General features: G+C 36.9%; 1 protein-coding gene across 1 annotated transcript; it reads right to left on the bottom strand.

Moving 5' to 3' along the window:
- Positions 1–126: 126 nt before the first annotated feature.
- Positions 127–1,879, bottom strand: UFO (F-box family protein). Its single transcript, XM_089812114.1, has one exon. The coding sequence runs from the start codon at positions 1,556–1,558 to the stop codon at positions 392–394; it is 1,167 nt and encodes a 388-aa protein (XP_089668240.1). The 5' UTR covers positions 1,559–1,879; the 3' UTR covers positions 127–391.
- Between the last annotated feature and the right edge of the window lie 15,722 nt (positions 1,880–17,601).

Consider the following 17,601-nt stretch of genomic DNA (forward strand, 5'->3'; position numbering starts at 1 on the left):
ATCCTCACAATATTTATCAAAATTGCTAGAAAAAGGCACCTCGCAGCATTCATCAAAGCCATGGATAATAATAACAATTATAATGTGCACAATCAAATAACTTTCTAAAATAAAAATCTCGCATGATAATGGTAACTAATTTAAAATTTGATATTAATATAGAACATATGGAAAAAACGGTACAGAAATTTAAAGTTCGGGTTCGGATATTTGCCATGAAATCGATACAAGAAATTTAAAAGCTTTAAGACAGTTCCGTTGCTTAATTGCCATGAAATCAAAGTTTAGAAGTTCATGCGGAAACCCATAAAGAGTTCATAAAAACCAGTTCAAAATTCTTCTACTATCAGTTATAAGACGGGCAACGTTTTAATGGTTCCATTGATTCATCCTAGAGTTGCTGAGAAGCAGTGAAGAAGGAAGGCGCAAGAAGAGCAGCAGAGCGTTCGTCCATGGCGGAAGGCGAAGCATCGAACCTGGGATCAAAGGGAAAACCCTGCAAGCCCTCCCCTGCATCGACAAAAGGGCAGCTGGGCACCCAAGACCAGATCTTGTCATAGAAATCATACATGAGCATCTCGGGGCCTCTGGCCATGGTGATGAGGATGAGGTTCCCGTGGGCAATGCAGGAGAAGGAATCCTCATCCTCGCGAGAGAGGGCGATGAATTGGTCGTAGAGATGCTGGGGCATGCGCTCGAGCTCCACCCAGCCATTCCTGGAATGGTGAAGGCCCCACATGCGGATGCTCTTGGGAACATTCAGCTTGCTCTTCCGAACAGCAGCCACAAGAACAAGCCTCCCCCGGCACTCCACGAGGCTCGGTGCCCGAAGGAAACGCCTCATGGGGGCCTCAATCTTACTCCACACCCCTTCCCTAACATCATAGGCCAGCACACTGAAAGGGCTATAATTCATGCAATAGAAATACCCATCGGAGTAAGTCATCTTACCTGATTCAAGGCTACAGAGCCGAGGCAGAGCTCCGGAGATTCTCCACTCTGGAAACCCCCCCACCGATTCGAAGACCTCAGTGCTCAGATTCTTGACGGCGAATGGGGAAATCAGATCATCCCCTGCGACGACGAGCTTGTAGGATTGGGAAGCGTTGTCGACAAGAAGACCCACAGAAGGAACAAAGCGCTCTTTCAATGTGGAGGGCAGCAGGGACAAGCTCTGTGTTAGGGGATTGCACATCAGGATCGTCTTGCACCCCGGCTGGTCCGGTACGCAGCAGAGAAGCCCGCCAGATGAGGCGGCCACTGTGAAGCCCGGTGGAAGAAAGGGCAGCCCCATCCTCAACCATGGTGAGGACGAACATGATGATGGGTCGTAGAGGAAACCCTCGTTCCACACCCCCCTTTTGAAGAGGAGGAAACAGAGCTTTCCCTGCCTCTTCGTCTTCACCTCCCTGCAGACTTCAAGAAAGCTGTCGGAAAACATGAGATTGTACCAGTGCTTGCACACACACCTCAGCCTCATGAAGCTCCCCAATGGCAGCATCGCCACTATCCTCTCTACCAGCTTCTCCGGCAACCGGCTCCATATTGCAGCATCCATCTCCACCTCCACCTCCACTGGGTAAGCTACCCCAGATCATATGGTTTTGCACACTGCTCTGCTATGCTCTGCTGTTAGGGGGGACACGAGTGATTTGGTTGTGTTTCCAAGGCGCGCAAAAAGAGGCAGTGATGTGACCCAACAACAACCCGCTTCCCCAATACCTATGAAGAATCAGGGCAGGGAGAGCTTGGAGCTTTAGGGGAACGACCAAATTGCTGCTCATGTTCGCTTTGTGTCAAGGTGAAAAGTTCAATTACTGTATATAAAAGAAGTTCTAAAATTGATGGCGGTGTCTTAACAGCAATCACACATTTACTAATAGTTGATCAATTTTTAGCTTTTTTTGGTTGCTGATTAGTCTATTTGTGCAAATAATACTATTTCTTCTGTTAGCTGCTATTAGAAGTGAACATAATAGGTTCAAGCTAATGTTTTAAAATGATACTTTTAGACCACTTCCCACTCTACAAATTTTACAAAGAGCTCAGTGAGCAAGGGTAGCTTTAAACTCTTCACTCACTCACAGATGTTCACCAAAATACAGAATAGGAACTGTAGGTGCGCCAAATTAGTCTAAATGGATACTGGATCGATTCCCTTACCCATGGCAGTCTGTCATTGGAAGGAGGACCCCTAACTCAGTCCCCTGTATTTGAAAAGACCTGCACCGTTGGATGTTGTTGTAGGGACAAACTGATTGTCAGGTGAAGAATGTGGGGGTATTAGTGTTTAGTAGGGACAGTCAGAGGAAGAGAGCAGACACGAGCTGTTACAGTCAGTACGTGCCTCAGCCTCTCGTTGACTTGGGACTTGGAAAAAGAGGCAATGTTTTGTGAAGTCCACTGGGCAAATGCATGCTCTTCATCCCCATTTCTAGAACGAAGGCACTCATGGTGCAGTGTACACATTATGGCCTGGTCTTTGGTACACTCCCTACGGTCCTAGACTTCTATGTATAGTCGCTGGCTTTCATCCGTGCTGTGCTGAACTTTGTATTTCTATAATTGGAATAGCAATTGGATTTTTAATAGCGTGGTGAATGTGGCTTGAGGTATCATATTATTTTGGGGTTGCATTATATGGCAGCGGTTATGAACTTACCAAGGGGAACTAATTATACCAAGGTCCTCTCTGTAGCCGCTGCCTGCATTATGCATTGCTTCAAAGAAAAGGTGTACAGTTTCTCATCAATTTTGAGTAAAGAGGTGCATCGAAAATTTGGTATTTCATATACTGTCAGGGGTAGTGACTATTCACCGATGAATTTGGTATACTGTCATTTATAAGTTTAATGGAAAAATGATTGACTACATTTGTACCTCTATAACCGTTGCGGCATAGAGGGCATAGAGGTTAAATAATCAAATAGCCTCGCATATATCGAAGAGTTTTAACTAAAGAGTAGGATTGTCAGTTAGTCTTTAGTCTTTGTATGAGTAATTATGTTATTTTCATATATATGGAAGAGGTTTAAATAAATATTGGGATCATCAATTGAAGTCTTTGAAAGAGCTAGAAAGAGCTAAAATATAAAATAACTCAATTTATTGATTCAGATTTTTTGTATACATTGGGATACAAACTGAATTGATACTAAGTGTTTCACATTGATATGGGAACAACTTTATATAGCTTCGTTTTCCGTTACAACAACTACATACAAGAATAACTTCCCAGCAACTATATATCTAATTTATTTATTTATTTAAACTAAATTTAGAAACTAACCTAATTTAATGTAATAAATCTAACATTAATCCAATGGGAGTGAAAGTTGTAAAGGTTTTAACCGGAAACTCTAATGAAGTTGCTTTCACCAATTTTCTTCATTGGATCCTTTGATGAATTGCTTTACCAATCTTCGCTTATTGAAGTACATTTTCTCTCTGCAACTTTAGATTGCAAACCCTAAAGTTGTCCTTTTAAGTAGATTTCATATCTCAACTTCAGACTGTAAATCCTAGAGTTGTCCTCATAATAACATTGTTTCTACCTCCCTTGCACAAAGAGACATAGTTCCTCCAAAATTTCACATCTTCTTGGAGTGTGTCTAATGCCTCCTTCAGTGTTGCACATGAGACGCCTTTCCTTTGAAAGTCCACATCTCTTCCGAGTGTGTCTAATGCCTCCTCAAGTGTCGTAGAAACAATCACCACTAATATGTTTGCACATAGATACCTTTACTCTGAAAGTCGACATCTCCTCTAAGTGTCTCTAACGCCATTCTTCAAATCCTGCACGCCCCCCCCCGCCACCTCACTCCATAGAAGGACAATCACACAGCCAAGCCCCCTCTTTTCATCAAGGACACAAATAGTTGCTTCTCATGTGATAATCATCTCTGAGCAAGAAGCTAGCTCAAGATGATAAAAATCCTCCAACCTCCATTGCCTCCAGCCTCCTATCTTCAATAAAAAATTGTAGAAGATCTCATCTACAAAAGTTACGGTCTGGTCATCCAAAATCCATTAACAACACTCTTCTCCCCATTGATCAACCTGCTCTGACACCAAATGAAAGAGCTAAAATATAAAATGACTTGATTTATTGACTCATATTTTTTGTATACATTCGAATACAAACTAAATTGATACTAAATGTTTCATATTGATATTTGAACAACTTTATATAGCCTCATTTTCCCTTGCAACAACTACTTATGGGAATAACTTCCCAGCAACTATATATCTAATCTATTTATTTATTTAAACTGAACTTAGAAACTAACCTAATTTAATGTAATAAATCTAGCAATCTTCTTTTCAGTAATTTTATTCGTTCTTTAAGAAGCCAACAAATCAAGGACTTAGAAAGTTATATGTGCGGTTATGATATCATTGAGGCCTTATGAATGAGGAGATGACAAGATGTTAATTGAGCTAAATGCAAATGAATGATATGTAACCAAAACTCTTGAGAAGTTTAATAAGGTAGAGGACACCATAATGCTAACATTGAGGTCTTCCTATGAGTAATTGTGTTATTTTATTGATAGAGGAAGAGGAAAGACAAAAATGAAGGATTGAGAAGGTTATGAGAGTAATTAAGATGGTGTTAATGCCCCATGAATGGAGAGGTGAAAAGAAGTTGATTGAACCAAATGTGAATCTTGATAAATGCTCTATAACCACCATTATTAAATCATTGAGGTGTTGCAATTCAATGTCTTCCATCACCTACTCATTGATGTTAAAATAAATTGAAAGTGTGAATATGTACCTTTTCACTATCTCAAAATGCTAAGAGACACTCTTAAACGAATATAGTCAAATTTCTAAGCTTGAGCTCTAAAAACAACTTGATTAGTTATTATTTTAAGTTCTTTAATTACAATAAGTATATGTTTTATTGAAATTATTACAATACATGTTCATTAGTTAGAATTTTGAATTTTGTGCATGTTTAAATTAGGGCATGCTTGATCATTCTTACTTTATGCTTAGATATATGGGTTTTGTTATATTCATTTATTTTATGAAATTAATTATTAATAAATCATTTGTTATGTTTTGCAAGGTGAATATCTCACATCAAAGGGACAATATTGTTGACACCCTATTTGACCTTGTCCTTTTTCACTCGACTCCTTGCCACTTTTCCACTAGGCTTCATTTTATACACCATGTATAACCAATTTGAAAAATAAGTGTCTCTAGATGCCAAATTTTAAGTGTTACTCTTCTATATCACCCATGTGCCCACTATTGAGACAAAAGTTGAAAAAATCCAAAATCTCCTAGTGGGAGTTTTAGAAGTTCATTTTTTTAAGAAATGTACCTATGTTGGAGTTTTCTTCCTACCAAGCCTTTCCTCTCAACTTCACATTTTCCTTTATCTTGATTTAAGTATTGAACTTCCCAATTTTGAAATACCTTTCATTCATTCCCTTCCTTTGTCCCCTTTCGAGATTTCGGAGTTTTCCTTCCCAACATCCCCTCAACTACTTTTTGCTCTTTTCATTGCCTGTGTTAGAGTTTAACACTTTTCCTTTACTACTGTGCTTTTCTTTAAAGCTCAAACTCCTTGGTTTGTTATATTATGTTTATCTATAGAGTTAGAGCCTTTGTTATCCCTCTACCTATGTATGCTTTCCTTGATATCCTTAAACCTTGACTTTGTACAATTCCTTCTATATGCTTTATCAAAGTTAGAGATGCAAGTATGCCTCTAATATGGTTCAACATATGAGGTATTCTCAATGTCTAGTCTCTAACACTTTTCACAAATAATTGAGGAAAAAATCTAGCAAGAGACATTAACATGGCTTGGCAAGCAATTTAAGAGGAGCATAGCAATTGCAAGATGAAGACGACAAAGTATTCTTCAAGCAATCATAGTTGCATGTTCGAAGAGCCAACATCTACATGATAGCTACATCAAGGTTGTATAAATAAGTTTGATGAATGGAGATATAAAGAGATGGATACATATATATACACTAGGAGAAATAGGAAAGCTACTTGTATTTGGATTGTTAAGTCTAAGCATTGTCATATGAAACCATACTAAACAACATTGAAGAATTATTTATTTATTTATAAGAGATATTTAGTGCCAAGTCAATTGTGTATCTTTGATAAGGAATCAAATAACAAGTGATCATTAACCAAGAATGGTAAGTATGGGTAACTATGTGCATATGATCATCTTTTACTTTTACGATTTTTAAAACAAAGAAACCTCCAATTTCCTTGAACAAGTTGTTAAAAGGATCCACAAGGAGTGATGTGCTTTGGGTGAGCTCTCGTGCATGTGTCAGTATCCATAGAACAAAAAACGGTTGTGCATGCACCTACATCATAGAAAGAACTCAACATAACAACGAACTATAGATTTCAAAACACCCAACTATGGAAAAATATGAAATGCAACACAAACGTGGCAACATGCTTATAAGCAAATTTAGCATATCTTATGTCGTCGGATCAAAAAACACACAACTTTGAGAAAACCTAAGACTTGTAAACATTATATGTTATCATGGGATGATACAATTAAACTAGAATTGGGAAAAAGATCCAGTACTTGAATGCATTTCAATGGTTATGATATGAGTTGTTGATTTGATACCCACACTTATTGATTCAATATCCATACTTATTAAGTCCAATTCTTTTGGCACTACACCAATAGGTGTGAGCCTAAAGTTGTTAGTACAATGATAACTAGCTTTAATTGAATGAAATGTTCCCTTAGTTGTAGAAAGCAACCAATGATGTGATGCCACATCAACTATGCAAGTATGGGTACCCTTTTTGCACAACCATTGGTCTCGCTTTTTACTTGGGTTGTTTTGGACAACTTGGCAAAAAACATGTCGACGTAGACTTGAAACCTTAATATAAGTAGACAACTTGCCAAACAAGTTGTAAAAAATTGAGAGTAACTTAAAATTTCGATACAAAATTTTGATAAGCACAAAGAGTGCTCAAATATTGGGTCATCTCCCTAATCATACTATTTTTTCATGCACCTTTTCAAATTACAATCCTTTGAGCTAATGGATAGTTTTGTTAAAATCTTTTCTTCATAAATTGCATTATAGCGCTAAAACTTAGAATTCACAAATAAGTCGGCCTAATCCTGTGCTATTTCAACATCAAGTTGATCCTTCCTTGATAATTTGATGGTTAAAAAGCACTCTATTAGCATAATTTAATTTTGAATGATGAGCAAAGTGATCTCAAGTCCTAATGGTGTTAAGGTTTCATGCCAAACAAAGAGAACAACTTTATATTTCTAAATAGTTATGACAGGCACCTTCAATTCTTACACATATGAGTTAAGAATCTATTCTCACCATAAAGGTTACTACAACTAGATAAGGGTATTAGCAATCTAATCACAATATAGGGATGGTCTAAGATGTTAGAAGTAGTGGATCACCAATATAACTGAGAGGGGGGAGTGAATTAGTTATGTATCAATCTTAAACAATTCTTAATTAATCAAGACTCAACCAAAGTAAATAGTAATCACAAAGAAATGCACATGCACAAGTACACTAGATATGTTGACTAGGGAAACTCTTGATCAGAGGGAAAACTCTGGTGGGAATGATGCCCGCAAAAATAATGTACTAATATGAATATTCCTTGTTAGAGGATAGACCCTGTTAGGAGTCTGTTACAATACTTAGTACAAAGAGTCCCTGTTAGGAGACTTTGAATCCCTATTAGGAGATTCTAACCCTATTAGAAGTTGTAGAAGGCAGCTGAACCCACTGTCCAAAAAGCTTCAAGATAAGATCAATGAACCCACTGTCCAATTGATCTCGGTACTATTCCATTCAAAATAATAGATGTGAAACAATCTCTTTCCTCTTTCTCTGTCTAGTGCGTCAGACTTCTTCACCTTTAGATCATGCAAATAGATCTGGAACTCATCAGTAACCCTTAAGGTCACTTACACGCATTAGCAGATTACTCTATTCTTCTACTTCGCAATTTGCAAGTCTTCTCTGCTTTTCAATCTCAATCATGATAATCTTCAAAACTCGGAAAACATCTTTCCTTTATACCATACTTCATCAGTAATCCCTTGAGTTGGCTACATACACTTAACATTAATTTGAGCCAACTCCATATTTAATTAAATGAAATAAACATTTAACTAGTGCTATCGACTCACAGTTATACACAAACTTCCACACATGCGACTTTCATTCCTGCACACTTGCTAATGTCATCAGTTATCAGTGTATTTCCTCCAGTTAACTATGTAACCCTTCATTCCAAACATAATGTGCTATATCGATCATACAACAAAGATTGTTTTCCCTATGCTTTGCTTCCTTGTGATTCTCTGTAAATCATTAATATCTTTTGTACGTTGTTGATTCAGGTTTTGTGCACTTGCCCATATGTCAAATACATGGTGTAGTATATGTTGGTAACTGCACATAGGCAGATATGCAATGTGATGCCCTCAATACATAAATCTCAGTCTATTGCTCTGTCAGTCTTTTGCAATCTTATTGATATGTTGTCATCAATGACAAATAAAGTCATAACACTATTCTACGATGTTTTCTCATAGCATCAGCATTCATGCTAACAATCTCCCCCTTTGGCATTGATGGCAACATAGATGAAAAACATCTAGTTCCAAGAATACCAACAAATTTTCTTCATCAATCAAATCTTGCTTCATGCAACACTTCTCCCCATAGTGTAAATTCTCTCCAATGTTTTTCATGTCATTCTCTCCCCCATTGACATCAATGTCAAAGATAGTACAAAAATTGAACATATAACAATCTATTAGCACGACCACAAGCCGGTCTAGTGCTTTACAACTTTTGCATATAGTTCTTATAAACAATACAAGTGTCAAAAGACATTGCTGCATACCCAATTACCTATTGCCAAGAGTCCTTGACTAACTTTTTTCATCACAGATACTCCCCCATTGAGGAAGCATTAGCATTAAGTCCAATCTAACAATGGTGTCGTGTTCACTAGACTAATGCATTTTTGCATCTTTTACTCTGAGCTAGGTAGGGGCATAACCCCAAGCATACCTCTTAGGTGCTCAAATGCGTCCTTTGGTAAGGCCTTTGTGAAAATGTCTGCAATCTGTTCTTTAGTGCTAATGTACTCCAATCTAATTTCTTTCTCTGCAACTTTTTCTTTCAGCACATGATATTTAATAGCAATGTGCTTAGTCTTAGAATGCAAAACAAGATTCTTAGACATGTTGATTGTACTTGTGTTATCACAGTAAATGATAATAGGTTATGTGAATGTTATTCCAATATCCTTCATCATCTGCTTCATCTATATGACTTGATTGCAGTTGTTTGCCGCTACAACATACTCTGCTTCTGCAGTACTCTGTGAGGTACAATCTTGCTTCTTGTTGAGCCAAGAAACTAGTCTTCCTCCAAGAAAAAATGCTCCTCTACTAGTGTTTTTTCTATCATCCCTATCTCTTTCCCAATCAGCATCTATATAAGTTCAAAGAGTAAAGTCATTGTTTCTATCATACCAAATACCATAATTTGATGTTCCTTTTAAATATCTGAATATCCTTTTTACTATTGCATAGTGATATTCTTTAGGATTAGCTTGAAATCTTGCCACAATTCCAATTGCATTAGCTATATCTGGTTTGCTATGAGTCAGATACTACAATCCTCCAATCATAGATCTGTACTTCTTTTGTTCAACAGTAGGCGTCTCATCTTTACTTGATAACTTATGACTAGTTACCATAGGAGTTCCAATAGGTTTACAATTTTCTAGACCAAATCTTTTCAGCAAATCTTTTAAGTACTTGGTCTGAGAGATAAAAATACGCTTTTTGTTTTGAACAATCTACAATCCTAAGAAGAATTTCATTTCACCTATCATGCTCATTTCAAACTCATTCTTCATGTTTTCTAAGAATTTGTTACTGGCTTCATCATTTCCTCCAAAAATGATGTCATCAACAAATACAATGATTATTAACAAGCCATCTTCTATTTTCTTCAAGTACAAGTTACCATTTGTTGTTCCTTTAGCAAATCCAAGCTTTGCTAAGTATTTGTCCAACCTTGCATACCAGGTTCTTGGTACTTGTTCTAATCCATACAATGCTTTCTTTAGTCTACAAACCATATCCTTTTCTTCTGTTAAAGGAAAACCCTCTGGTTGTTCAATGTAAACTTCTTCTTGAAGTTCTCCATTTAAGAATGTTGACTTAACATCCATCTGATATACCTTAAAATTATTGTTTGTTGCATATGCTAGGAACATTCTAACTACTTCCCTTTTTGCTACAAGTGCATATGTCTCTTCATAATCAATTCCTTCTTGTTGAGAGTAGCCTTTGCATACAAGTCTTGCTTTTTTTCTTATCACTTCTCCTTGTTCATTCTTTTTATTTCTAAATACCCATTTTGTGCCAATCACGTTTTTGTCCTTTAGTCTAGGAACCAATTCCCATGTGTCATTCTTGATTATCTGCTCGAGTTCTTCCTCCATTGCTTTTATCCAGTGATCATCTTTGATTGTTTCATCTACGCTTCTTGGTTCTACTTAAGATATCAGACATAGTTCTTCATTAATTCTGCTCCTTGTCATTACTCATTTTTCTTTACTTCCTATTATTTGATCAACAGGATGATTTCTTATCATGTTTCTATTTGGAGTAGGAGTTGTTGCTTCAATTCTTATTCCAAGTACTACACTCTATTCTTCTCTTACATCTTCAATTTGTGCATTATTTTGCAAGTCATTGTTTTAGATTAAGGTAAAAGCAGGTTTTGAAGGGGCCCCGAAACCCATTTCATCAAAGAGAAAGATAAACCATTAAGCACAACTAGATTTTAAAAGGACCTGAAACCAGCCAAACAACTAAACCAGGTTTTGCAGGGACCTGAAACCAATAGATATGACCAGTAAAATTAACCAAAAACTCTGAAATCTGAAAGGACAAACACACTGGAGTAAAGCAGCCAGGAAGGCTATCCAAACCAGATACCAGAAAACTAGAGACAAGACCATAACACCAACCCAGACGAACCAGTCAGCATAAGGGAACAAAAGATTATCCTTTTAAAATGAGGTTACCCTTACGCGACCGAAGGGTCATATCTAAAGGGGGAGCAGAAGGCTTAGCCTTCTTCCCTTTAACCGCAATCCAACCGTCCTCAAACTTCGCTGCCTCAATCACCCAATCCTCAGAGGACAAAGACCTGTGGAACCCAGGGGACGCAGAGGCCTCAGCAACCCTATGAGAGACAGACGACAACTGACCCCTAGGAGGGTCAACCGAAGCAGGGGGAGAGACCAAATCCTTTACCACCAGCTTGGAAACGCTGCCCACAACCACTGAATCCACAGGATGAGATGCCAAAGCAACCTCCGCAACCACCGGCACGAAAGGAACACTAGCCTCAACCTCTGAAACTGCAGGAGCAACCGAGGATTGTTTCACCGTATAATGCTCAGAGGAGGCCCTAGTCCACCAAGAGGGGGAACGCCTGGGTTTGGATTTCCCAGCTACACAACGAGCAGCAACGTGACCCGTCAAGTGGCATTTCCTGCAATGAAAAGGGATTCCCTCGAAATCCAACATTTGAGACCAAGACCCCCTCGGGGAATCCAAACAGACCGCCTCAGGAAGACCTTTAGAAACATCCAAGTCAACAAGGAAGCGAGCACAGGTCGAGTGGAAAATATCCGAAGTGTCAGCATCCACATATAAGAAATCCCCAATAGTGTTCCCAATAGATTCAAAAACTGAATCCTGCCAAAGATGAATCGGAAGATTAGGGAGCCGAACCCAGATAGGGTACTTATTAAAGGATTCTGAAAGAGGATCAAAATCCATATGCCACGGTTTGGCCATAAGTGGAAATCTGCCCTGCCAAGAGAAATTATTGTGACATAAAATAATCTTCCTGTCATTAGAATCTTGAAACTTAGCTATAAAAAAACCTTTAGCACACGGAAATATGTGAACATTATAATCAATCAGTGGCAACCAGTTCTTGGAGATCCAGCCATGTAGATCAGCAAGGGAGGGCCAATAGCCACGGAAGCGAAAAATTGCAGCAAAAGAAGAAAGGTCATCTACCGTTGGAAAATGTCTTCAACTAAATCTGGATCCAAAGGGACCCTAATAGGCTTTAAAGCACTTACAGGGGAAACCAGAGAGGGGCCAGATGAGTTAACATGAGGGAAAGCACCATGAAAAGTAACTCTGCAAGTCATTGTTAGTCTTGAAAAGTAACTCATTACTTATGTTAGTCATTCCAGAGTAATCATCTTCATCAAAGTTATAATCCATTATCTTTTCCTTGGTGCCAAACTTTTCATCAATTTTAACATTTGCGCACTCTACTATAGTTTTTGTTTTATAGTTGAAACATCTATAGGCTTTCCTTTTTAATGAATAGCCAAGAAACATACGTTCATTGCTTCTTCAATCAAACTTACCAATATCATCATCTCTTTTGATGTAACATTTGCTTCCAAATATCTTGAAGTACTTGACTAATGGTGAGCAACCGAACCATCATTCATAGGGAGTTTTTTTCATACCTTTCCTAGTCTGCACTTTGTTTAGTGTGTATACTGTTGTATTGACTACTTCTCTCCAAAAGGTCTTTGGTACATCATTCTCAAATAATATAGCTCTTGTTGCTTTAGCAATTGATTTGTTTCTTCTTTCAGCAATCCCCTTATGCTCAGGTGTATGGGGGTGAGGATAGTTATCTCCTAATGTCATGTTCTTCACAATAGATATTAAATTCTCTAGAGGTGAATTCTCCTCCTCTATCTGATCTTAAGCTCCTAATTTTAACTCCAGATTCATTCTTAACTTTGTTTCTAAATATCTTGAATTTCTCAAATGCTTTTGATTTTTCTTTAAGAAAAGCTACCCACATCATTAACAAAAATCATAAAGTACCTTTCTCCATAAAATCCTCTTGTTCTTGCAAGACCATTTAGATCTGTATGAACCAATTCCAGCTTTTGTGTAGCACAAAACTATTTGCTAGGAAATGAGTCTCTTTTGCTTAGCCAAAATACATTCCTTACAAATAGTGTCAGTGGGCTTAGTGATCATAAATCTCTTACAGCAAGTTTATTACTGGCTTTTACAATGTTATCAAAGTTAATGTGACAAAATCTTCTATGCCATAACCAATTGTTGTCAATCTTTGCTAACATGTTATTTCAGTGGAGTTTAATTGAAATACATCACCTCTGATTTTTGTGCCAGTACCAAGTAGTTTCCCTTCCTTGTTCTTGATAATGCATGTGTCATTACCAAACTATAGTTGATAGCCTTTGTCCATAAGTTGTCCAACACTCAGCAAGTTATGCTTTAGTCCATCAACAAAATAAACATCATTAGTGTATGTTTTACCATCAAGTGTTATAGATCCAATTCCTGTAATATGAAACGCTGCATTGTTTCCCACTCTGACAATTCCTCCATCATGGCTTCTAAATTTGACAAACTTGCTCATATCACCAGTCATGTGATGTGAATAACCACTATCAATGATCCAATCTTTCTTTTCAACTTGTGAGATCAGGGCACTTTCTTCTCTGATTTCTCTGTCAAGATCATCCTCTTTTATAACTACAAATCCTAATTCATCTCCACTCATGTTTTGATCAGATTCCTCTTCTTCTTCTTCATTAGCATATAAACAATTTCTAGGTCTCCTAGATTTGAACCTTCCCTTAAACTTTCTCTCTTTTAGGACACTTAGATGCATAATGACCATACTCATTACAAGTCCAACATTTAAAGATATTCTTACCATCTTTTTCTCTTTCCACAAGAAGAGCCACTCCTTCCTTAATCTTTTCTTCAATGGACTTGATGTTGCTGGCAATGTCTTCTTGCGCTTTTGTGCTCCTTGCTAAACTAGGTTTGATGTTTAATGCACTGAATGCTATCTCAACTCTTGCCAATTCTCCAAACTGTTTCATATCAAATTCTATAGCTTCCAATCTACCAAACAATGTCTCTTTGGTAAAATTAGTAGTAGAGGGTATCAATAGTTGAATCATTTGAGCTACTGACTTAAAAGGTGGTGTCAAACTTTTCAAGATCTTCCATATCACTTCATCATCATATTTCTTTCCATCATGAGATGTGATTCCTACAACAATTTCAGATATTCTCCCAGCATAACATCTTACAAATTCATCTTCCATCATTCTAGCATCTTGAAATGCGCAATACAAATTTTGCAATCTAACCCTTTTTGCATGTGTATCACCTTCATAATTAGCTTTTAGTGTTTTCTAAATTTCATTAGATGTTTTGAGTAGTTTGACTTGACTATACTCACTTTCAGGTAATGCTGACAATATTGCTTCTCTTGCCCTTATATTGCACATAAACACTTTCTCTCTGTTCCTCGTTGTAGGTTTCAAGATTGTCTTCTTCTGCAATGTTCTTAGAAGTCTTGGTCACAAGCCAATATCCTGGTCCCATGCATAAGAGATGAGTCTTCATTTTATCCTTCCAACTATCATAGTTTGTGTCATCGAATCTAGGACTTCGTTTCCTGAACAAATTCACCATGGATCTCCCAAAGTTGTTAAACTTTCCTTCAAGGACCTGATGCTCTAATACCAATTGTTAGAAGTAGTAGATCACCAATATAACTGGGGGGGGGCGTGAATCAATTATGTATCAATGTTAAAGAATTCATAATTAGTCAACCAAAGTAAACAGTAATCACAAAGAAATGTGCATGCACAAGTACACCAAATATGTTGACTAGGGAAACCCTTGATTAGAGTGAAAACTCCAGTAGGAATGATGCCCACAAAAATAATGTACTAATTATTTATATTCCTTGTTAGAGGATAGACCTTGTTAAGAGTATGTTACAATACTTAGTGCAAAGAGTCCTTGTTAGGAGACTTTGAATCCTTGTTAGGAGTTGTAGATGCAATGATTCAACAGGGGCTGACTACTGTTGTTGGGCCCCTATCTCCCTATCTGGTTGGGTGGTCTATGCGAGCTGTTAACTCTCAAGGCGATATTATGCCAGTAAGTGGGTGCCTAGCTAGAATGTATGTAGCTAGGGTGGTTGGTATAAAGTAATTGGCTGGAGGAGAGTGGCATTTGGCGTTTCCTCTGCCTATCGATTGATCACTGAACCCACTATCCAAACAGCTTCAGGATCAGATCAACGAACCCACTGTCCAATTGATCTTGGTAGTATTCCATTTAGAATAATAAATGTGAAACAATCTCTTTCCTCTTTCTTTGTCCAATATGTCAGACTTCTTCACCTTCAGATCATGCAAATAGATCTGGAACTCATCAGTAACCCTTAAGGTCACTTACACGCATTAGCAGATTACTCTGCTCTTCTACTTCGCAATTCGCAAGTCTTCTCTGCTTCTCAATCTCAATCATGATAATCTTCAAAACTCAAAAAACATCTTTCCTTTATACCATACTCAATCATTAATCCCTTGAGTCGGCTCCATACATTTAACATTAATTTGAGTCGGCTCCATATTTAATTAAATGAAAGACACATTTAATTAGTGTTGTCAGTTCACAGTTATACACAAACTTCCACACGTGCGACTTCCGTTCCTATGCACTTGCTAACGTCATCAGTTGTCAGTGTACTTCCTCCAATTAACTGTGCAACCCTTCATTCCAAACACAATGTGCTATATTGATCATACAACAAAGAATATTTTCCCTATGCTCTATTTCGCTGCAATTCTCTATAAATCATTAATATCTTTCGTACGTTGTCAATTCAAGTTCTATGCACTTGCCCACATGTCAAATACATCATGTAATATATGTTGGTAACTGTGCATAGGCAGATACGAAATATGATGTTCTTAATACATAAATCTCAGTCTGCTGCTTTGTCAGTGTTTTGCAATCTTATTGCTATGTTGTCATTAATGACAAAGAAAGTCATAACACTATTCTGCGATGTTTTCTCATAACATCAACATTCGTGCTAACATAAGATTCGTTATAAACATATAGATTAAGCTGCATGTATATGACGATTACTCTAGTAATTTAATAATTCTTGAAACTAATATATTTAATATTTGCAGTAACGTATAAGATACCAAGGAAAATATTGAAACTATGGATCAATAATGATTTATTAACTCAAGCCCCGAACCAAGTTTGTACATCATTAATTTAATATAAGATTCACATGAGCTTCAGAGACTAGAGAGATCCATCCTCACTATTCACTACTGCCAACTCACAGATGGGTTCACAATATCCCAGAAGTCGAAACAGCTAACAGGACTATATATAAGTACTCCACATGCATGACGAAAAAAAATAGCAGTTTCTTAGACACAAAAAAGCTCCAATGACTCCACTAGCACAACTCATGAAAAACCTCCAATGTTGCCAACAGCACAACTCATGACTAATAAAATGGTAGTATATCACAAGTAGTCATCTGAAGTTCTGCAGAAGTAATAATAACAAACAGGTCTGAGACCTATCTAACGTTTCTCCGGTGTCAAGTCCCATTGATAAAATAAATAACAATAGACAATACCAACAACAATCAATTTCCCCAACTTTTCATCACTGAATTGGGAGGAGGCGTTAAACAACAGTCCATATCCTCAAAGCTTCCCTAATTTTTGGATATACTGATCGATTGATGTATAAGAATAAAGAACTCACTAAACAGGAATCATTTTTAGAATATTGCTCACAAACATTTTAAATATCTCACAAAAATCAAACTGTTTCAAAGTTCTAATATGTAGCCTTGAAATTCAAAGTTTGCTTGCATAGTAGAGTATAATGCCGTATATGGCTGTGATGTAAGTGTAACTAGTTTGGATACCGCAAAGTCCATATAATAATGTCAATATTGCTAACTTTTATACACAACTACTAATTTCAATGTTTTGAATTGCATCGTAAAATAGAAAATATGACTCTGTATACCTAGAGAAGCATTCGCGTTGAAGACTTCCAAAAACAGTTGAATTAATAGCAAACTTGTGATACAGATGAAATAACTTACTATTTTTGTTTAAGTACGAATTATTCAGTTCAATGATTTTAACATATTTTTTAAAAGACTGCAAAAGAATTTATATCCAAGTTGTAGTTTGCAATGACCAATGCATTTATAAAATAAAATTAAACCAAACAAAGGGCTTGTTGAAGGTTGACTAAATTGTAAATATTTTATTTATATACATAAAGTGAAAACAATTCAGAAACCATCCTAAACTTGTCAAGTAGACAATGTACCCGTCAAACCCAACGAAAATTTCAGTCGGACCAGCATTTAATGAAAAGAAATGGGACTAGAGAATAAAAGAGTACTTTCTGAAATATAAGAAATAATTGACTGATTTCTAATTTTATTTTTTATTTAATGTGTGAAAACAATTCAGAAACCATCCTAAACTTGTCAAGTAGACAATGTACCTGTCAAACCTAACTAAAATTTCAGTCAGACCAGCATTTAAAGAGAAGAAATGGGACTGGAGAAAAAAAATTACTTTCTAAAATATAAGAGATAATTGACTGATTTCTAATATTATTTT

Source organism: Cupressus sempervirens, chromosome 2 (genome assembly GCF_028749045.1).
Source record: "Cupressus sempervirens isolate cs-2001-9-10 chromosome 2, ASM2874904v1, whole genome shotgun sequence".
NCBI lineage: Eukaryota > Viridiplantae > Streptophyta > Pinopsida > Cupressales > Cupressaceae > Cupressus > Cupressus sempervirens.

Excerpts from the sequence above, each read along its gene's own strand:
- UFO (XM_089812114.1), bottom strand. The coding sequence starts at position 1,558 with ATGGATGCTGCAATATGGAGCCGGTTGCCGGAGAAGCTGGTAGAGAGG.